General features: G+C 43.1%; 3 protein-coding genes and 2 non-coding genes across 10 annotated transcripts; 2 read left to right on the top strand and 3 right to left on the bottom strand.

Annotated features, from left to right (window-relative positions):
- Window positions 1-1,760: 1,760 nt before the first annotated feature.
- Window positions 1,761-8,371, bottom strand: eif3ba (eukaryotic translation initiation factor 3, subunit Ba). Its single transcript, XM_076091524.1, has 19 exons — window positions 8,149-8,371; window positions 7,066-7,258; window positions 6,856-6,975; window positions 6,704-6,761; window positions 6,400-6,528; window positions 6,133-6,290; window positions 5,644-5,775; window positions 5,466-5,532; window positions 5,339-5,385; window positions 5,036-5,246; window positions 4,877-4,949; window positions 4,669-4,791; window positions 4,480-4,558; window positions 4,127-4,265; window positions 3,875-4,000; window positions 3,547-3,624; window positions 3,095-3,203; window positions 2,866-2,978; window positions 1,761-2,309 (listed from the first exon to the last, which is right to left on the bottom strand). The coding sequence occupies exons 1-18, from the start codon at window positions 8,246-8,248 to the stop codon at window positions 2,878-2,880; spliced, it is 2,043 nt and encodes a 680-aa protein (XP_075947639.1). The 5' UTR covers window positions 8,249-8,371; the 3' UTR covers window positions 1,761-2,309; window positions 2,866-2,877.
- LOC142950163 (small nucleolar RNA SNORD60) lies at window positions 3,734-3,821 on the bottom strand. The gene has a single exon (XR_012954133.1). It is a non-coding gene; the product is annotated as a small nucleolar RNA SNORD60 (small nucleolar RNA).
- On the bottom strand, window positions 4,349-4,433 carry LOC142950161 (small nucleolar RNA SNORD60). Its single transcript, XR_012954131.1, has one exon. It is a non-coding gene; the product is annotated as a small nucleolar RNA SNORD60 (small nucleolar RNA).
- A 60-nt stretch (window positions 8,372-8,431) lies between the features above and the next one.
- brat1 (BRCA1-associated ATM activator 1) lies at window positions 8,432-15,365 on the top strand. 3 transcript variants are annotated; one of them, XM_076091522.1, is made up of 12 exons: window positions 8,432-8,707; window positions 9,394-9,542; window positions 9,628-9,775; window positions 9,880-10,303; window positions 10,457-10,579; window positions 10,732-10,823; window positions 10,910-11,013; window positions 11,109-11,307; window positions 11,751-11,824; window positions 12,874-12,958; window positions 13,043-13,326; window positions 14,275-15,365. In XM_076091522.1, exons 1-12 carry the CDS (start codon window positions 8,581-8,583, stop codon window positions 15,073-15,075), a joined length of 2,610 nt encoding a protein of 869 aa, XP_075947637.1. In that variant the 5' UTR covers window positions 8,432-8,580; the 3' UTR covers window positions 15,076-15,365. The 3 variants fall into 3 exon arrangements, with proteins under 3 accessions (XP_075947637.1, XP_075947638.1, XP_075947636.1); XM_076091523.1 differs by having other exon boundaries at window positions 10,454-10,579; window positions 10,913-11,013; XM_076091521.1 differs by having other exon boundaries at window positions 10,454-10,579.
- Window positions 15,366-16,866: 1,501 nt separating this feature from the next.
- Window positions 16,867-20,755, top strand: LOC142950147 (GRB2-related adapter protein-like). 4 transcript variants are annotated; one of them, XM_076092049.1, is made up of 5 exons: window positions 16,867-16,944; window positions 17,058-17,155; window positions 17,574-17,693; window positions 20,187-20,342; window positions 20,524-20,755. In XM_076092049.1, the coding sequence occupies exons 1-5, from the start codon at window positions 16,867-16,869 to the stop codon at window positions 20,753-20,755; spliced, it is 684 nt and encodes a 227-aa protein (XP_075948164.1). The 4 variants fall into 4 exon arrangements, with proteins under 4 accessions (XP_075948164.1, XP_075948166.1, XP_075948165.1 ...); XM_076092051.1 differs by having other exon boundaries at window positions 20,187-20,347; window positions 20,571-20,755; XM_076092050.1 differs by having other exon boundaries at window positions 20,187-20,356; window positions 20,580-20,755.
- Window positions 20,756-21,127: the final 372 nt, after the last annotated feature.

Here is a 21,127-nt window from a genome sequence, read left to right as displayed (position 1 = left end):
AGCCCACACCATCACACACGCCCACCCGATTTAGGCTGTGAAACCATAAACCCGCCTAAGCCTGGGGTAAAAAAGATAAAATAGATGGAAAGTTATGCTTAATACAAATAGAACTAATCATGGTAAGTCAAAATCATTAGATATGTAGTCATAGTAAATCAAAATTATGAGGATTATACTAGATCAATATTATAGGACATTGAATTGTTATGAGAAAGTAAGTCAAAATTATCCCAGACTAAATCAAAATTATGATATGCTACGTCAGCATTTTGACTTAAGTATTTTCCTTTTCCAACAGTTTTTTTTTTCTTGGCAGAAATGGGCTTCCATTTAGCCCCGAGATCATGTACCCAACATTTCTATTTAGCTACCAATTATTATTTTTTACACATAAATATTATTTTATATACATTTGACAACTTTGGGGCCAACAAAATAATTAATAATAGAGCACCTTGCATACAGCTATACCACGCATTAAGGTGTTTTGTTTATTTTGCCATAAATAAGTAAATGAGATGCACAAAACATTGATAACACTTTTCAAAATAGCTGCCTCCACATCAAAAACTGATTTATAACACCTCTAAGTTAATTCAAAGAAAGAGGCCTGTTGTAGATTTGAGGTGACGTCAAATGTTGCAGCATCTTTAAACTTGATTAATGACTCAGATGTTGTGTAAGAAGGTACATTTGAGAACATCAGTTTTACACGACGTTCCTACCTGTTAAGTCAAGTCTTCTATAGATAAGATGTTAGTTGACTGTTCTGTTCCTCGTGTTGAACATCACAGTGAACATCTGTACATACATTAGGTCTTTAGGTTAATGAGGTAAAATATCTCTGCAGCCTATAGAGTTAACATAGAGTGGAACAACACTGTGCTGGCACATCAAGAACTAGATGTTCTCTGTATATCCTGAAAACTGTGAGGCAACATGTTGGATATAGAACTGCACCGTAATTATGGACATTGGTCAAAGTAACCTGCTGGAAAACTTCCCAATAAAAGTCTTCGCAATGACAGACCGGCTATCCAGAAGAGTAAAGAGAAAGCCATGATGGCTACATAAAATCTTTCATAACCACAAAATACAGAGTAGATATGAAGCAGCGAAGGACCTGGACTTAGAATATTTTGAACTACGACATTTAGAAAGAAGAAAATCATCTGATCATGAAGAAATTTCACCTTAAGCACAATAATAAAAAAAAAAAGTTTCTTAAACCTCAGATGCAGTGACCTCAGTATCAGCCGATACCCAGCTGAGCTTCAAACTGCAGCTTCTGAGGACAGTTATCAGTTTATCAAATGTGAAACAATAAAAGGTTTATAGTCATCTTAAATTTGTAAACCTGTAATGTGGCAGATGTAGTGAATGCTCAATAGATGTGTTCAGAACTGTACACAGGGTGGAACTAATACACATCTATCAGTGAGATCTGTTGACTGTACTTTGATTAATCAATTAGTCTTTAAATGCCCATCAGCTTTCTGGAGCTGCAGGTGATGTCTTAAAATAGCTTGTTTTGTACGAACAACAGTCCAAAGCTTGAATATAACTCATTGAAAGTGATTTAAAACATCCTCACATATGGGAGGCTGGAACCAGAGTACGTGTTTCTTTTTTGGTTGATAAATGACTTAAACTTATCATCAAAATGGTTGTTCATGTCACTCAAGCTGAACAGGAAGAGAGCACAGACGATGCCCTCTTCAATGAAGAACCAAACAGTGAGACACAGTCAGGTAGCATTGTGTTTGAATGTTTATTTAAAGTTATTCCCACTGCGCACCCCCTCCCTGTGTGAAAGCCTAATCTGAAAGGAGGAGGATACAGGCCACTATAGTGCCACATCAGCACATTTATAACAAAGGCTGCTCGTTTAGCCACAACACCATCACCCCCCACTGGTATGGCCCTCTGATAACACACTTGCATGGTGAGGCTAGTTCATAACACAACCCCTGTAAAAAGAAGGTCCGATGAGAGACGGGGCTGAGGTTAGAGAGCAAGTTATTCCAATCGATGAATAGAAAAAAAAAAGGAGACAGTATTACTAAATACCAAGTTCCACAGGAAAAAAAAAATTAAAAAAAGATGGTGTGAGACAAAGAGAAAATATTAAATACAAAGTATCCTCTCTTGTCCAGGGATGTGGCTGTTGATCCGCAAGGCGTGCTTTGATGATGTCACTAAATATGAATGTTACGGTTCTTGAACCCCAAAATTCACAGCGTGGTCGTCGTCCTCCAATCAATGACGCAGTTCCTCTCTCCTCCTTCCACACAACAACGGATGGACTGAAAGAGAGAGAGAGGGAGAGAATACAGATTAAGAATTAAACTGTTTGTTATCTACATAAACGGGGACAGAGGGGAACATACGCCCACAGTGGTCATCAGTCTTAAAGGTTGAACTCATTATTAGCATTCATCTGCATGAACTGCGGCACCGCCAGCACCGCATTAAAACAGAGCCGGTTGAAAATCGGCAAAGTTTCCCTCGAATTAATTACACCTCAGTCAGAGTGTTTTGGAAATGAAAAAAAAAAAAAAGCTTCTGCCCGCTAAAATCCAAACACACCTTTTCCACCACATTGATCTGTTAGCTCCTACAATACACAAACGGTTCTATATGACAGGTGTGGCTAGCTGGTCGCCCAAAGTCTTATTTGATTGGATGAATTTTTGTAAATGCAGGATGAGTCAACAGACATTTGAAACGGTTGAAAAAATGATCTGACAGATTCTTTTGACATACATTTGTCATATAACGGATGGCAAATGAACAAACACAGGGATACAGGATTCAAACTGGGTAAATGTATTTGTCATGTCACTGGGTCGTTAATTTTACCTGCGTAGGGGACTACAGATCTCCAAGGGGAATGATTTCTTCGTTGATAAAAAACTCAATGGTCTCCTCCTCCCAGTCTTCCACATTGCTGTCCAGCTCATCAGAGTCCACTCCTGGAGGACAGAGAACAAATGTCAGTGATTTCCTTACTTACAGAAACAGACTCGGGGGTGGGGTGGGGTGGGGGGGGGGGGGTGGGTGGTGGTACAAAACATGAGAAAGGTCCCACCTCCTCTGAGCTCGAGGCGGCTGCTCTTCTGATCCAGATGGGTCTGCTGTGCCGTCTCCCTGTAGCTACGGTAATCATCCATCATGGTCCTGCGCTTGTCTACCAGCTCCTACTCACAAACACATAAAACATTCAGTATCATGAAACAGAACAATGCTCTGGGTCGTAACCATGCAGCGTTTATCGATAAATGATTCGTTTGTCTCTAGTATGGAAGCTATAATTATGCAACAAAGAGATTTTGAGGAGCCTTTAAATCTCCTCGTGAGAGACAAAGATGGCTGAAACAGAACTTGATGTGCTTGAGCACACTTAAATTCTTCCACCATATCAACTAGTTAAAGAGGGACAATACAGATAGTTGTGACTCTACCAACTCTAGATACTAGATAAAAAGGTTAAGATATAGAAGTGACCAGCCTGGATCAGTTAAAGAAATAAACATGTCAAACCTTAGAAGCCTTGGACTGGCTCAGACGATCCTTCTGCTCAAAGATCTTTGAGTATTTCTTGAGATCCTTCTTGATTATCTGCAAGAGGAAGATGGATATTTACTGTAGAAAGACAGTAAATTACATAAAATACGACAAATACAATATGACGTAGGCGTTGCACCAATACACAGGACGTTGTAGATGTGAGCCTCAGATCAGAGTTAGAATCAGGAGCTGCAGTGCAGCTCTCATACGAGGTGTCAGAAAAGTTATTTAGTATGTCATCACTGGCTCCACACACACACACACAGATACAGTATGTGTACATATAAAGATGAAATGGTACCTTGATCTGTTCTATGCCGAGCAGGGTAGGAGGTCTGGGTCTCCAGAGCAGCTGACAGAAGCGATCCTTGCTGTTCTTCTGGAGAAGACGGCCCTGGAACGTCCACAGCCAGTACGCATTGTCCACCTTTAATGAGGAAAAGGATGCAAGTTCAGTATGTTGTTATGATGTCCACCCCCCCCCATCAACAGTGAATTGGTCTGGCAGGAATGAAAAAGACAAGTATTTGTGGCGTCACTTAGCAGCACGCACCTTGTGGCTCCACCAGGAGACGGAGGTGACGAGGTAGCGGCCGGTTGGGTCCCACTCCACATCAGAGGCCATGTAGTGCTCCGCTATGTTCATCATGGTGCAGTCGGACGTGTCCACAAAGGCGAGAGCTCCATTCATACTGAACGCAGACAGGAGAAGAGAAGGTTATACACTCGCACACGACGACGTCATCAAAACTGACAAATATATATAAAATACTGTGAGCCTCAGATCAGAGTTAGAATCAGAGGAGCTTAGCTCTCATACGAGGTGTCAGAAAAGTTATTTAGTTTTGTCATCAGCGGCTTCTTGTTGCTGTCACTAACACACACGCACACACACACACAACTGACCTCCTGAGTCCAGCCAGCACCAAAAACTGTCCCTGGGGGCTCCAGAAGATGCTGTTGGCCTGCTGCTTGTCAAACATCTCTGAAGAAAAAAAGGATCAAGTGTCACAGTCAGTGGAGGTTTACTGTGCGTCCTAGACGGTACAACCCAGAGTCAGAAAGACAGTTAGCACACAGGTCTGATCTACTCACTCGTGAGCTCGATCTTGCCGTTGTTTTTGACATGATAGAAGGAGACGTTGATTCTGGGAGACTCTCCGTGGAGTACAGCGAACTTGCTGCCGTTGGGTTCCCATGCAAACGCTATGATGCTTTCTGCAAAGACAGAAACAAAACGAACAATGCATCAGGAAACAATTTTTAAAAAAGAATACGTTGAATGTTATTTTTATGTTCTTACCCTTCATCTCCACCACATCGACAGGAACCTGCTTCTCTCTCATGCGGAAGATTTCAAAATTGGTGACGACGCCCTGAAAAAGGTTGAAAAATAAGATTAGCATGTGATTTTTATTTGGTTTACAGTGAGGTCTCAGCTGTTTCGCCTCTTTCTCTTTACCGGTGTTCCTTTCGGAGTCCTGTCCACTTTCACACACAGGTAGTCTCCGTTTCTCTGCCAGTGCAGTTTGCAGTCGACAACATTGAAGAGGTTGCGGACGCGGATCTCCTGACGCGTAGGTATCTGCATCAGAGTCACTCTGGCTGGGATATCCTTGTCCTCGGGTACCCAGAATGCTATGATGTTGTCACCAGGAGACCATGAGAAGTCCCTGAAGATGAACAAAATGCACAGATTAGTGTCAGTATTTCCCCCAATTTAAAGCAATTACCAGAAACGCATCATAAAAGCATCATCTCTTACTTGATCCCGGAAATCTTGAGACTCTTCTTGTCGAGCAAGCCCATTGACTAAAAGGAGGAGAAAAATTAAAGAATTATAGCTGCACACTTCACAAATACAACTATATGTTGTCTTTGTTTGTACTTACTGGAGCCTCGTAGATGCTCAGCGTGTCTGTGGTCATCCTGGCAAAGAACTTTCCATCGTGGCTCCACCTGGGAACCAATATGCTCCGTTATATTACATTCAAATCATTGCAGGAGCGACAGCCGTGAAAGCAACATTGAAGTCATTTAGATTTTCGACAATGAGAGGGAGAAACTGACTTGAATATGGGCCAGTGTGCAGAGCTCTCGCAGTGGAAGCCTCTCTTCTTGTGTCCGGTCAGAATGTCCCAGATGATGATGGCCTGTGGGTCCTCCTTTGTGTCCATCAGGGGACTGAAGGTCACCACATACCTGGAAGGCAGCACAACCACACATCAGATACGGCACTATTCATTGAACATTATCCATCGGTCATTGTTAATAAACTATGGGCATGAGTTTAATAGTTTTGAACCAGGGCTTCCAGGATTTGGATCAAGTAGCTCGTCATGTTTCCTTTTCTATAGCTGTTATTTCAATGTGTCAAGATATGCATTTCATCAGTTTGGTAAAGTAAAGTATTTGGCGCGGTATCGGCAGATCAATCAGATTTGGGTCCATGTTGTATGCCTGATTTATTGAAAAGGTGCATCAGCTCACATCATTAACGCTTGAAGCCTAATCCTACGAAAGAGTCAACTAGTAGTGCTTAACAGCAGCGTTCATTACCTCTCACATGGTGAGAAGTCGATGAGGGACACGCCCTGATGGCTGAACCTCTGGATCTGCTTGAACTTCTCGCCGCCCCACAATGCAATGCCACGTTGGTGGAAGGTGGCCAGGTAGGTGCCTTTAGGAGACCAGCGCACGTACGTCTCAGTCCAGCGCTGCATCAAGATACAAAAAAATGTCATTAGTCTGCAAGCCAGCCAGTACTGTTGATTTACATTACAACCTCCATTAATGCAGCAGTTCAAAGCGAGACCAACTACTTACTGCTCTCTCCTCAGATACGATTGGCTCCTTAGCATCGTTGTCGAAAATGGCGGTCCTCTCCCCAGCTTCGTAGATCACACTGTACTGGTCACGACAGTCTGTGTCCTCGATCCAATGGCGCATATTTCCCTGAACAGACAGACATTTTGGCATATTAATTTGTTGATATTGAGTTGCGTATTTTAAAGGATTACTCCGGAGCAAATCCTCCCATTTCTGCTAAATTTAAGAAATACAAAAAGCCCACATAATAACCTACTTATGATTAGTAAAAAGAAGTATTTGTTGAAAATAAAATACTCACAAAATCTTTAAACGGCTGCTTCTCAGGAGTTTCCCACTCATCACTGATGTTCATGTACCTGGGGAAATAAGCAAACAGAATTACTCTACTTGTCTCACACACACATCTGCTGTCACATTTGCTGCATCTCTTATCAGACACTGAGCACTTACTTGTCAAAGTCGGTGAAGAGATTGACTCTGAATGTATGTTGTTTGTCGAGTTTGTATCCATCTGCGTTCTTTACTGCCTCGAGGGCCTGGGAGGGACCACCATACTCCAAGAAGATATACCTGCATGAGATATGGGTTTTATTTTACATCTTAATTTCACACATTAAAGCAAGAACACTTCCATAACAGTGTATAGAGCAGATCACATACCCTTTGGTCAAGCCGTCAGCCTCTGGATAGAACTCAGTGGTGATCTTGCCAAACTTGGAGAAAATCTTGTGTATGACGTTCTTGAGTTTCTCCAAGCGCTCTGGGCCCACCTGAGGGACGTTGTCCACCACCACCACAGAGTCTATGCCGTCAGCCTCCTGGGGCTTATCCTTCAGGATGTCCTCCAGGAACTCTGAAGAGAAAGAGGGGTTGGGAAGATTGGCGCGATAGTCACAACTTCAAGCCCCAATAGCGCTCAATCCAAACCGCGAGAGACTACGGTCTTAATTTTCTTAGATTATTTGAATGATTATCAGCGCTTTTAATATATAGAAGGGAAGAGAAAAAAAGATACATGCAACAAAAAGGTTCTCAGCATCTTTTGTAAAGTGCACCCGTCTTAAACTAATGCATCTAATGTTTTAGAGAGGTGTTAATCCAACTGTATTGTTATATTGGGGGCTGTGAATTGTGTCACTTTAATTAGAGAGGTGTTTCTAATGTTTAGCCTACCTTAATGGATATCAATGGTATATGGCTGTTGTATACGACTTCATTGATTTTAAACTTTGTGAACGAATACACTAAGGAATCACTCGATTTGCTGATGTGTCATTTTATCTGCAGACATGAGGGGCATTGTGCACCCTGCGTTAGCATCAACGTTTATCTGATGTGAAAGTTAGCATCGTTAGCAGCTGCTTCATGCGATCCACAGACTGGAGGTTCGCAGTAATGGTCTTGGCCTTAAATATTAATTCAGCTATAATAAAATGAGTGTCATTAGTTAGCGTCGCCACTGCTTTAATTGTCAAAATGACAGACAAGGCCACAGTGAAACGTCTGGGGTCTGGGTGAGGCTTCAACGGCCGTGAAATGAAACAGAGTGGGTTAAGGAAAATGGCGATGTACCGTTATATGTTTTATAACCTGGTAATAACATCTCAATGTTTAAACATTATAGTCCAGTAGTCGGAGTGACAAGCTAACTCTCATTGTAGCATTTGTAGTACATATATCACGGCTGGTGGCTAACTGTTAGCAACAGGCCAGAAAGCAGCGGCGTTTCCTGCTCGCGCTCACCCTCATCTTCGATGTCATCCTCGAAGTCCTCCGGGTCGCTAAACGAGGGCTCCTCCTCGTCATACTCGGGGTCGTCCACCATATCCACCGTATCTTGCATTTATCAGGTACTACGAGACGGATTTCTCTCCACTACGGAGCAAAATCCCAAAAATTAAGAGGCTGACGGTCCTCGACCGGTGCGGCACCATGTGCGATTTTGTGAAAATGGACGACGTGACGGAAACGTAACACCGGAACTGGTTCAACAGGGAAGGACGCACTGCAAGGGGGGGGGGGGTAGAGTTGTAAACGCTCACATTTACACTGAAAGAAGAGGGAAGCCACGCGCGATGGACGTTTAGCTAAACTATAAGCTATGTATGCTTCAGTGTGACTTTTAGCTGCAAAGTTGTATCCACACACGTGCACACACTCACACACGTTAGCACCATGGATAGAGAGTGTGTGTCGCTGCTGCCCGGTGTGTGTGAGGTGCTGGCGGCCCCAGGGAGGTCTCTGCCCGATGACACCAGCCTGGAGAAACTGTTGGACTGGTTCTCAGGGCTCACCGAGGCTGGTTAGTACCGAACTTGGTGGGAAAGTTTCGTTATCTTGTCCTTAGTCCTGCCTGCTTCTCTTTCTGGTTTCCTTCCTCTCAAGGTGGAGCTTTCAGGGGCTTTACTTTTGCTATATGTTACACCCAGGTAACTGCAAGGATATAAGGCTGAGTCACTGTCTGGCATTTCATGTGTAGTCATTTATTTGATTACTTGTCTGGAAAATGTCACCACTAAAGCACAATATAATCCAAAATAGGGCTGCAAGTAACAATTGTTTTGATCTGCAGATTATTATATTATTCTGTCTAAAAAATGTCATAAAATAGGTTCACAGCCAAGTTATAATACTGGGACAATAAGAGGAGATAAACGGGTATACAAAATAATAAACTCATTTATTTAACACAACATAATGAATGAATGTCAGTCAGTAGGGAGTGGGTGAGTGAAATATGCCACATGGATGGTGTGCTGTTATTATTTATCTTGATATAATACTTACATGGTGCATATTCCTAAATAAATGCATCTATTAGAGTGAAGCTGCTGTTTGAAGTCTGCCAAAGGCAAAGTGATACATAGAAAATGCACAAAGAGTGCGGAGAACAGGGGGGGATCTGCCTTGAGTTATTCCAGCCGAGGATGGATAGATGGATGTTAGATCTGTGCCACTGTCTCATGTCCACCTTTTCTCCTCATGAAGGCGGATCTCTGCTGGAGGCCTGTCCATGCCTGCTTGAATTCACATCCACTGTGGTTCACAACACGGCTTCAGACCCCGGTGTCCTCTCCTTCACCCTCAGACTCACCGGCTTAATGGCTGCCACCGAGGACGGCTTCAAAAAGCTTCAGGTGGAGTTAATGACACCTTGTACCTTTTTTTTTTTACCACAACTGTTAAAACAAATTCTGACTTTGGTGATGTTCCCGCCTGCAGGAACGCTCGGTTCTGAACCAGGTCTTCCGCCTTCAGCACTGGCAAGAAGCTGGACTCTGGGAGGATCCCTGTCTACGGATCGGCTGGATCCAGGGCTTACGGAGCATGCTGCATCACCCAAAGGCTCTCGGTTTCTTTGTGCAATCAGGTGACTTTTCATGTAGGAAGTGAGACCATCTCTGCTAATATGTTGTATATTATAAAAGAGGGAGGGAGGCAATATTTAATTCATATAATCTATTTTCCTCACAGATTTCATTGACCCGCTCCTTCAACTCCAGACAGACACGAGTCTGTTCGTAGCCTCAGCTGCCAATCAAATGCTCGCCCACATCCTGCTCTTCTTTCAGCCGGTCTCGTCTCTGGGATGTAACGGCTTAGATAAGAAAGAAGAAGAAGAAGACGACGACGGGAGGACGCATACCAGCGCAGAGTACACTGCTGCTGTCACGGCGATCTCAGAGTACCTCAAGGTGTCACTGGTTCCCAAAAAATACACAAAGCTCCGTCAGAGTCTGCAGATCCTCAAACTGCTGGCCCTGCTCCTGGCCCAGGCCGGGCCTCCTCTCTGGGACAAGCTGCTCCACACAGTCGCGGACTCTCTGGAGGAACTGGTGACGGCAGGCTGCAGTCAGCTCACGTTGCCTCTGATGGACGTCATTCTGGCTGCATGCAGGTAGACCGTCTCTCTCATATGAACACAAACACAGTGCAACATGGGACAAGTAGTAGTAGTAGTACTAGTGTAGAGCTGAATTGATCAAGTGAAACCCTTTTGTGTGTATGAGCGGATTCAGTGATAAACGGCGTCCCTGTCTGTCTGCAGCAGCTCCGGCGCTGATGAACGTGTCCCAGACCAACGCGTCGGCCGTCTTCTGTCGGCCATGTTGAACGTTAACAAACCCGCTGACCTCATTCATGCTGCAGCTGCTTTTCTTCGCCGAGGTCATCAGTAAGCATCAGTTCACAGCACGACTTCACGCTCGCATAGAGAATGTGTCTTCAGTACAACCTCAGCCTTCTGACATCAGGTGGTTCAAGTAGTAGAAAACATGGATTAATTTACCCGTGGGTGCTGTTTTCTTCTTCTGTGTTTCTGAGCAGTGATATTGTCCACACAACCCGGGCCGTGAGAATACTTCTGCTACCCCTCCATGTTGTAACTGGTCAAACTCTACTGGGCACAAACACCACTGGTAAAACACACAGATACACACAGAAATAAAGAATTATAAAGCATGTTTAGCACCTTTTAGAAGTTGATGTACTTTTGTTCCTACAGCAGACGAGCATCAGTCTTCAGTGGTAGAGCAGCTGAAGTGTAAAACCTCCTGCATCTCCATCATCTGTGTCTGTCTGACAAACACACCACGGATCACACTCTCGGTGAGGCTGCAAAGACAACCAGAGGAGCTGGACTGTATTCTTTATGTGCAGCAGCAGACTAACATCACTGCCTCTCTCTCTCTTTGTCCTCCCAGCCTTCCGGCGTCCTCCCCTGTCCTCCAGATTTAATCGTCACTGCAGTTCTGTCACTGTTAAGGATCTGCAGCGGCGTCTCCTCCTCCTCCTCCTCCTCCTCGTCCACCGGTTGCAGTGAGGTTTGCAGGAACGTAATCGGCAGTGGCAAAGTTCAGAAATGTGCCCTCGAGGCTCTGACGGCTCTCAACAGCAGCCCAGGTAACACTGTGTGTTTATGTGGGACGATCCTGACAGAAATAATGTTCTCTTTTCTTTTGCTAACCACTTTTACTTGAGCCTGAAGGAAAACTTTATTGGAAAGAACATGGCTGAACATGGCAATATAACATATGACAATATGACATTAAATTAAAACTACAATTTAATCAAACGCCTCAAATATTTATTGCAAACATGCAGCAGAAAAATAAAGAAGATCTTAAGTTATTTGCTCGGTACTAAGAGCCCCAATCTCTCTAAACGTAATTATATCTAATAAAACAGAATAGAAGAAAGTCAGATAAAATATCATCATGCACTGACACAAAAATAAATGCTGCAGTGTGTGAACATTATGTGTTGTGTGTGTGTGTGTGTGTGTGTGAAAAAGTGTTTTTCAGGTTGAAACATCTAGCATGTGTCCTCCATCTTGTGTGTTTCAGGAGCGAAGGAGAAGATCAGTGAAGTGTTCACGGTTCTGATGCAATATCTGGACAATCCTGATTCGGATCCCACTGTAAGTTGTGTTTCTGTTTTTATTTCAACTTTCAACCTCTGCTGGGGAGCAGTGACTTAGAAGAAGACACCGTCACTCACCGATGATGTCTTAATCTTAACCTGTTAAAAGGTATTTAAAAAATAAAATCTTGTAGCTTTAAGAACAAGACGTAATATTTCAGTTAAATAACCTTTATTGTAATTTTAAACATCTACTCTACACAATGTAAGCAGATGTTTCTTTTCCATACTGATGTGTACATGCTGTCATGTATAGAAGCAATGTATTTGAGAGTGGAACCGTGGTATCGGGGTTCAAAATAAGCACTATCCACCGGCCAAATGCTGCTAAAATATGCATGTTGCTGGTAGACAAACAAACAATGTTAATCTATTGAGTGTCTGGTACAATTTTTAACATTCACAAGCCACTTGGCCAGTGGACAAAGGTGAGTAGTATGACATAATAATCTCAACTAAAGGTCCACTTACTAGCCTTTTCTGCAGCTTTCAGTCACATCATCAGTTTGCTTAGCTGTCACTGTGACAGTAGAGTTGACTATAGATACTGTATAAGATGAAGTGACCAGGAGAAATTCCAAACATTCACTGGTTCCAGCATCTAAAATGTATGAATTGGTTGTTTTGCCGGTTTTTATATCGTTGAAAAAAAATGTATATACCTTTAGTTTATTTTAGTTTTGGTCGGACAAAACGAGTACGTTGGGTTCTCAGAAATTGGGATGGTTAGACAAGAACCATTCATCAAGAAATTAATCAGTTGGTTAATCGATGATTCAAATAATTGTTAGTTGTGGCCTTATATAACTAATACACACAGGTGTACTATATGTATGTGTCACCTCAGATATTAACGTCTCAGTAAAGGACGGGTAGACGGGCGCGTATGCTTTGACTTTGTGACTGTTTGTGTGGTTACATGAGCGTCTCACCCACATTGACTCGTCCATATTTAAAGTCACAATGAGTCTATTTATGAGGGTTATAAGCTTAAGCTGTAAGTCATTGTTGGTTTCTATCATTGAAGTGGCTGTCTGTGTTTCTAAGGTACTCCACAAGTCCTTCCAGGCCGTAGTAAAATGGACGAGTGTGTCCACAGACCTGTCCTTTGCAACAGACCAGCTCAGACGAGGTAAAGTTCACCAGCAGCCTATAAACACTTGTGGCTATGACACACAGTAATGTGTCCCTGAAGGTAAATGTATGTGTATGTTAGACCTCGTGGAGATAGTGAAGAAGCGCGCGTGTGACATGCACTGGGAGGTGAGAGACTCGACGGTGGAGTTTCTGGGACACCTGGCAGGTGTGCGTGTCTCCGTGTCAACAGCCGAGGAGCTGTGCGACGCGTCCCACGTGCTGCTGGGCGGCTGCTGTACCACTCCTCTCCTGAAGGAGGCACTCCAGGATACGGAGAGCTACGTGAGAGCCAGCGCCATCTCTGCACTGGCAAAGTCACTGACACACGGCTGGCAGCAGGGGACAGCACTCAGTGAGGAGGAGGTAGGCAGACATTGTTTTACTTTCAATCTGAAAAAACAGACTAGACTTGCTGTGGTGTAAGACAGTACATCAGATGCCAGTTATCGTGGATTTTTGGATAATTGAACATAAGCTGCTAGGATCAACATTTCGGACCACGTTACAGTATTTAATATGTTTTGGTTGAGTCCAACTTTCCACACATACTGGGTTGTCATACGTTGAATTCGTCATGGTATTTCTAATCTGCGTCCACACTTCAGGAAACTTGGTGGAGAGGTAGAGACGGTCCAAATTGTGGCTTCATTTCACAAAGAAAGTGTTACTTGTCATTTCTGTAAAATTATTGTAATTTATTTTAACCCGTTCAAATGTTATTAGACAGACATAGTACTATGTGTTCAGTCTCGGATGTTAAAACAGCCGCGTTGATGCTGAAAACCTGGGTAGATTTAAATTGATCAGGAATCAACAAGGGAATCGGTCCAATAAGCAGAATTGATAATGGCATTGGTATCAATAAAATCCTATCAATTACCACCCCTACTTGAGCCTCTGGCCACCTGTTTTAACTTGTATTTGGTAGGTTTCTCATACTTTGCATTAACCTGTGTACATCCCGATCACAGAAAAAATTAATAAGCAATCAATTGGTGGCAGAATATTTTCTAACCTTCCCCGATCAGAGAGGGAAGAGAGGAAGAGGGAAGACTTCGCTCTTACAGTTAAATTGTATAATTGTTTGACCGTATATTTGTGTATTTGTATTTTTTTATTTATCAATTTTGTAACGTTATTATTTTCTCTTTCTGTCTTCTTTATTATTTTGTATATTTACAGTCAAAATAAACCTACTAACCCGTGTTGTTGTTCAGGGCCTCTAAAGATAAAGAGAGAAATACAAACTGGAGGAACAATGTGTTTAGAAGTGAACTTGACTTTTATTGATGAACCTCCGTGTCCTTCCAGACTGAAATAGTGAGCCGGCTGCTTGAGATCCTCTCCCAGGACACAGAGGGATTCCCCAGGAGGGCTGTCGTACAATACTTCATCTCCTGGTTCTCTTCTCGCTCCTCGTCTGCATCGCCATCCGCCTCCTCCGCCTCGCTCCTGAAGCAGTCCGTGTGCTCCGTCCTCTCACAGGGCAGCGCCGATCTGGACTGGGAGGTGAAAGTTCACACGCTGGAGCTGGCCGAGCTGGTGCTGGACGAAGCCTTTTCAGGCCACCGGGGTTACAGGAAGGGTTCAGACGCACCTCGTGCCCTGCAGCACCCGTATGGTGTCGTCTCTGAACAGACCTACACTCTTCACACGCGCACAGAGGGTGCGGAGTCAGCATTGGCCGGCGTGGTCAAGCTGGGAGTCATCTCGGCGCTGTTGAGCGGTCTGGTTGACTGCGACAGACCTGTGGGTCTGAAGGCCTGTCGACTGCTGATGACACTCAGAGACGCAGTCTGCCCAGATGCTACTGCTGCCGTGGCAGCGGTATCCTGTGAACTGCCTGGCTCGGGCTGGGGGCAGGAGATCAGAAAGACACTGGGGATGAAGAGGAGTGACATCGCAGCAGAGAGAGGTGACGGTGGGAGTGTGAGTGTGTGTGAGGCGTTGAGGTCTCTGGGTCTGGACGAGAGGCTGGACGTCCTCACTCAAAGCAGCGACCACATCCACAACTCCCCCCTCTCTCTGCTGCAGGACATACTGACCACGAGTGCCGCTCACACTCATCCAGACACACAGCCGGGGCAAGAGGTCATAGTGGACTGCTACTGACACACACGCACACACACACACACACACACACACACTCGGCCTTATCGTGGTTTGTTATCAGTGATGAACAACGCAGTCTCAACTCAGGGTACTTTTGTGATATTTTAGCTACTTAAGTAAAAGATGAGTTTACCTGATTTATACATGTGTACTGTTGCTACAGAGACCTGAGATCAATTTCAATGTTTCACTTTGTGATTTTTGACTTCACAAAAATTTATGCGATGAACAGTTCATTCTCCTTTTGTAACCCATTCAATATTGTAAATTCATTAAATACCAAGCAGGAAGTTATTGATCTTTGTTGTTTTTTTCATGTTGTAATGCGTCTCTATTGCTTTTTAAGATACATTGATTGAATGCAGTTGCACTCTTCTTTACCTCCAGCAGAGGTCAGTCACAACTCATCAATAAGAGTTCTGCACAGGCCTAAAACTGAGACCTTACAACCCAACCGGTCTCATGCTGCCAAGATTGAGAGCCAAATCTAAATGTTTGCTTTATTTCATCCATTACTCTCCATTAGGGCACCAGGCTGATTTCCTTCGGCCTCACTCGCCAACACTTTGTCAGATCAGCACGTCCTCAGTGGTGAAATGTAACTAAGTACATTTACACAAGTGTTACTTGAGTATTTGTATTCTATGCTACTTTATAAGTCTACTCAACATTTTTAGAGATATTGTACTTTTTACTTTACTACAATTATTTGATAACTTTAGTTGATTGGCAGATTCAGATAATTCTTAAATTTTTTTAAAATTAGCCCCCAAGTTGCAACATTGAAGTGATGTATGTATGTATGCATTTATGCGTCAAATAAATCTGCCATTTTGCATAATACTTTTACTTTTGGTACTTTACATATATATTGATATATGAAGGACTTTTACTTCGAACAAAGAATTTCTACACTTTTGTTTCTCCTATCACCACTGCATGCCTTACAAATCAAAAATGTCAGTTGCACATTAATTAACAGTTTAATCTTTGCTCCTGTCCACAAATCCATTGTTGTACCACGTGCAGTTTAATAACCCTAACCCTTTGTGACATTAATGTCATTTCTTTGGTCCAAAAGCTCACTGACCAATAAGCAGCCACTACTGCCTCTAAATTTGTGTGGACATATTTTGAATTATTCACCTGTTCTTGAATCAGACTTTTTCCCCATTCAGTTGAACTCCAGACACAATCCATTACTCTTATGGAGAACTGTTTATCTTATAATGCAATTTAAATTCCAGGATTCCAGTTATCTTAGCTGCTGTAGTTGGTGAGAAACATTGTTTCATACATATAGGCCTCATCATGTCAGCTGATAACTCGTGTGAATCAGCTGGAAGCATTTGGTTAACCTTTACAAAGACTTGTTATAATCATAAACACTTGAGGGCATCACAGTCTATTTGAGGTTATTTTCAGTCCTTCCCCGCCTCTCTTGTCTCTGATTTCCCTCATGGAAATAATCCGTTAAAGCCCCAGAGTTTAAAGTGAGTAGGTAGGCATCGGAGATGGAGATAGAGAGATGGAGAGGGCGGTCACCACCTCCACGTGTTCACCCACTATGTAACTCAGTCACATGGAGGAACAGGGGGACACACGCGCCGAGAAAACTCTCCTCATTAACTAATGAGCAGGATGTTAGCGACTGCCCACACACACACACACAAGCACTGATTGTCTCATCCTGTAAAAGAGTGTCATCGCCCTGCAGGGCTCTAATCGCACAGCTGTATTCAGTCTCTTCATTCATGAAGTGAAACTGTTTTCCGTGGCCGACTGATCAGGATGGAGGCGGTGGCTCTCTTCTCCTTCGCAGCATCAGAAGCAGACGAGATCAGTTTTCAGAAAGGGGACATTATCAAGGTAAGTGTGTGTGTGTGTGTAAATGTTTAGGTTGACACATTTAGAGGTTTTTGAAAGTTAACAAAAAGATTGCATGTCTACATGGAAAGAATAATTGTGCATGTGTGTTATAGGTGACAGAAATGGAGGATGATTCTTGCTGGGTCACAGCAGAGATCCAGGGGAAGCGTGGCTACGTGCCAGAGAACTACATTTCCCTCCTTCCTTATCCGTAAAAAAAAGAAAATGAGTCCACATATTTTATACAGCAAATCAATTTAGGATAGAAAACAGACATTATTTCCTGCAAATATAATATTATACATGTGGATCGCTTTAACTACCATCAGTGGTTCCCAAACTTTAAGTCCACTTGTAAATTCCAGCTTGGAGTGTTACATTTGGAGGCCTGAAGAGGTGAAAGTATTCAGTAAATCACAGGCCAAAAATCTGAGAAAAGTCTGAAAATATATGCTTGTGACCCATCATTTATTCTGAGACCTTATTTAGGGTCCTGACCCCCATGTTGGGAACCACTGAGATACATAACTGAGCTGATTTTTCATCCAAAATATTCTTATGCCAGCTTTCAACGTGACTATACTGTGATATATCGGCTCAAGAGGAGACATGATTGTGTGTGTTTGTAGGTGGTTTGCAGGACGGGTGTCGAGACTTGAGGCTGAGAAGCGTCTTCAGTGGCAGGACCCTGGAGTGTTCCTGGTGAGGGAGAGCGAATCAGCTCCTGGAGACTTTTCTGTCTCCGTTAGGTCAGTGAACGCACCGCACACAAACACAAGAGACAGTCTGACGAATCTCATGCCGCAACGTTCCCCTGTTGTCTGTTCCCACATTGGGATGTTAAAATGTTTGGGTGCTGCAGTTATATTTGCATGTGTTGAATCTGCTGCACTGCTGTGATTTCCCTTTCAACCGCCATTGTGTGTCGTTAATGACCAGAGGGCTGGGCATCTGTCCCTGGGTCTGATCTCAAAAGGACAGTGAAACGAGAGAATATACTGTACAACCAGAAGTGTTGCATGAAACATGCAGGCAGCAGCATCTTCTTGTCATTTGTGCAGTTGGATGCTTGTCACATTGAGTACATTAGCAAGTTACAACATCAAAGTGTGTTTGAGTGTGTGTCAGGGCTGGTGGAGGGGAGAGTCAGACTATTTAAAAATGTTGTAGGAAAACTAAAAATAGAACAGCTGCACAGACAGTATGTGTGTGTGTGTGTGTGTGTGTGTGTGTGTGTGTGTGTGTGTGTGTGTGTGTGTGTGCGCGAGGAGATGTAATTTGGGTCACCAAAGTGACGTGGGACACATTTAATCATTGAGGGTAAATTAAATGTGTTCAATAATCAGGGCATTGCGTAACACCACTGTCTTGAATTAAACACAGGTAAATTATGCAGTCGACACGTGCCACAGACATGCACTTACAAACCGTGCACATATTGTTTAACACATGTTTTAAGGCACAACATCTGTCTGCCTGCAAGGGATGGGAGATAAGAGGTTTTCTTTATTTATGCACACATACTCAAAACTCATGCACAGAGTGTAATCCTCAGAAAGATCAACAGAGGGTGATAATGTTGAAGAAGAGTTCACAGGAGTCATAACAGACGTGGTTTTATAGTTGTAAACTGCAGCCACTCATTAAAGGATATTCTTTCAATCCTCATCACGTCTGCAGTTCTTTATGACATCATGACACAGAAATGTGTCATGTGAGATAGAAAGCATGTGAACTTCCTCTGAACTATCCATCCTTTGTACCTGCTTTTGAAACTGTGTCCCAGTTCCACACTATGTAACTTTGTAACTTTGATTTCTTGTATACCACTGTAAACCATGAACATTATTATGACGTGTGTATATTTTAAACACATTGTGGTATATCAGTGTGACGATGCAGTAGACAGCCAAACACACACAAGCAATTTAGAGTCTCTAACTAACATAACTGCGTTTCTTTGGACTGTGGGAGGAAACGGATGCAGAAGGAAGATGGGATCTAACTCATGACCTTCTTGTTGTGAAGAAACCACTGCTGACCAACGTATTCACTACAAGTCCTCAGTCATTTCTCCGGCTGATGCACCTCAGCAAACTAACCCTGGTCGTGGTGTCGCCTTCCTTTTATTGTCATTAAGTGATTATCTTCAGGTGTGTACGGGAGGGACAAGCTGAAGTAGTGTAATATTACATCGTGCATGTTTCATTTAAAATGATGATATATTTAAGTCTAATTAGTTACTCCCAACAAACCAGCACAGTAGCAATCAACATAGAAGACAAAGTGTGAAACTGCAAAAAGGTGTTGGCCGAGGCTGCAGCTCATTATGTCTCCTCATCTTACAATACTGAGTTTTCATAGTGGATAGTACTATTATGTTCTTTTCTTTCGAGAAGAAAATACCAATATGATGAAATATGGATTATAGCTGATACACAACAGTGTATTTTGTGAAATATATCCCAGAAATGTCTAGATTAGGATCGCAACTAACGATTATTTAAATTATTGGTTAATCTGCAGATTTTCTTGATAAATTGAGTAATTGTTTGATATTTAAGGTAAGAGAGACTTTATTGTCATCCATTTATATACAGTACAGTACATGGAGGAAATAATTGTGTTTCCCTGGTCAATGGTGCCAAACACAGTAATGAACATAAGGTGCAAACAACAAGACACAAAAACAGATACAGAACAAGATGCAAGACAATAGTGCTATAATAAACATGTAGTAATAGAAACATAGAAATACAAATAGTGTAAATAGAAATACAGATAGTTGTGTAAATAAATGCAAATAAAAGTGATCTGAAACAATTATGCTTTACATCATATGTAAACGGAATATCTTTGGGTTTTGGACAAGACATCAGAAGACATCGATTTGGGCGCTAGAGAATTTCTTATCACATCTAAAAAATCTATTTGAGAAAATAAAAAGCATAATCAGTGCTGATTATTTAGCTTGAATCTATAAAATGTCAGAATGTGTGTGTGTGTGTGTGTTGATATATGAGATTATAGACTGAGAGGAAACCTCCTGTGATGCATAGTTCCCATTTCCCACACAGACGGAGGTATGCACATCACGTCTGAGCATGAATTCCTAACCGAGGAAACAAGTCGAGGAATGAAGAATAACACAACTTGCACCTTCCCACTGGCTGTTGGTGCATTGAGGAGCATGCATACCTGACTTTATCTCCTTTACCTTTCTCACCTCTCTTATTTTGCAGCTACGGTGAGAGGGTGGAGCATTTCCGGGTGCTGGAGGGCGGAGGTCAGTACTGCATCTGGGACGAGTCGTTTCGCTCCCTCAACCGGTTGGTGGATTTCTACAGGACTCACAGTATCGCCGTGGAGAAAGTGGTCTGCCTCAGAGACCCTGCTGCGTCCCCTCGCCTGCTGTCCCAACCGGAACGTAACCCGTACCCCAACCCTTATAAAAGCAGCTCTCAGGAGTCCCTCCCCTCAGCCCGCCTCTACTCTCACCCTCCTCACCCCGGGAGAGAGACTTCCCGTCGTCTCCCTGAACCAGTTGCGGGGGTAAGCTTTGTTACACCTCATAAACAGCTTTTTTTTCAAACACACACCTGTCTCATGTCTTTGCTCTGTCTCTGTGCAGAAGGCCCGTTTGGCTCATGCGCTCTGCGACTACACCCCCCCTCAGACCGCCAACCTCCACTTCCTGCGTGGTGACGTCATCGACCTGCTGGACTGCTCGAGCTCACTGGCCTGGAGGGGGCGCTGTCGAGGCAGAGTAGGAATATTTCCGCCAGAATACGTCCAGCCGCTGTACCACTGACCACATATCAAACTGGAGCGACTTAACCTACTTATCCAATGATCCGGCTGTTAATGAAACAATTGGTCTAATAATTGATCAATGCAAATTTTCAATATTGATTTGAAGGGCCTGAAGGTGTATTTTCTCGATCAGCTTACATTTTTTGTTATTTTCACATGAGAAATTCTGTATTTAACAACATTAATCATAAATACTTAAAATTGTAAAGAAATTCTCCTCATCTCTGCTTGAGGCTGAAGGCCACATAAGCATAGCACATAACACGCCCGAATGTTGACGATCGCGTTGCATTGTGGGTAATGTAGGCGCCAGGTTTTGACAAAGAAGAAGAATGCGGTGGTGCGGCCCTATAGTGAACCTTTTCAACTC

The sequence above is a fragment of the Anarhichas minor genome, unplaced genomic scaffold (assembly GCF_050575085.1).
Source record: "Anarhichas minor isolate MPS153535 unplaced genomic scaffold, ASM5057508v1 ptg000014l, whole genome shotgun sequence".
NCBI lineage: Eukaryota > Metazoa > Chordata > Actinopteri > Perciformes > Anarhichadidae > Anarhichas > Anarhichas minor.
The sequence above is the reverse complement of the archived record's forward strand: the minus strand, read 5'-3'. Positions and strand labels throughout refer to the sequence as shown.

Excerpts from the sequence above, each read along its gene's own strand:
- eif3ba (XM_076091524.1), bottom strand. The coding sequence starts at position 8,248 with ATGCAAGATACGGTGGATATGGTGGACGACCCCGAGTATGACGAGGAG. Across the intron at positions 6,529-6,703 it reads AGCAGCCGTTTAAAGATTTT|GGAAATATGCGCCATTGGAT; the intron begins GTGAGTATTTTA and ends CTGTCTGTTCAG. Across the intron at positions 4,950-5,035 it reads GGACTCCGAAAGGAACACCG|GGCGTCGTCACCAATTTTGA; the intron begins GTAAAGAGAAAG and ends AACCTTTTTCAG.
- brat1 (XM_076091521.1), top strand. The coding sequence starts at position 8,581 with ATGGATAGAGAGTGTGTGTCGCTGCTGCCCGGTGTGTGTGAGGTGCTG. Across the intron at positions 9,776-9,879 it reads CGGTTTCTTTGTGCAATCAG|ATTTCATTGACCCGCTCCTT; the intron begins GTGACTTTTCAT and ends TTTTCCTCACAG. Across the intron at positions 11,014-11,108 it reads CACCACGGATCACACTCTCG|CCTTCCGGCGTCCTCCCCTG; the intron begins GTGAGGCTGCAA and ends TTGTCCTCCCAG.
- LOC142950147 (XM_076092048.1), top strand. The coding sequence starts at position 16,867 with ATGGAGGCGGTGGCTCTCTTCTCCTTCGCAGCATCAGAAGCAGACGAG. Across the intron at positions 16,945-17,057 it reads AGAAAGGGGACATTATCAAG|GTGACAGAAATGGAGGATGA; the intron begins GTAAGTGTGTGT and ends TGTGTGTTATAG. Across the intron at positions 20,497-20,575 it reads TCCCTGAACCAGTTGCGGGG|AAGGCCCGTTTGGCTCATGC; the intron begins GTAAGCTTTGTT and ends GTCTCTGTGCAG.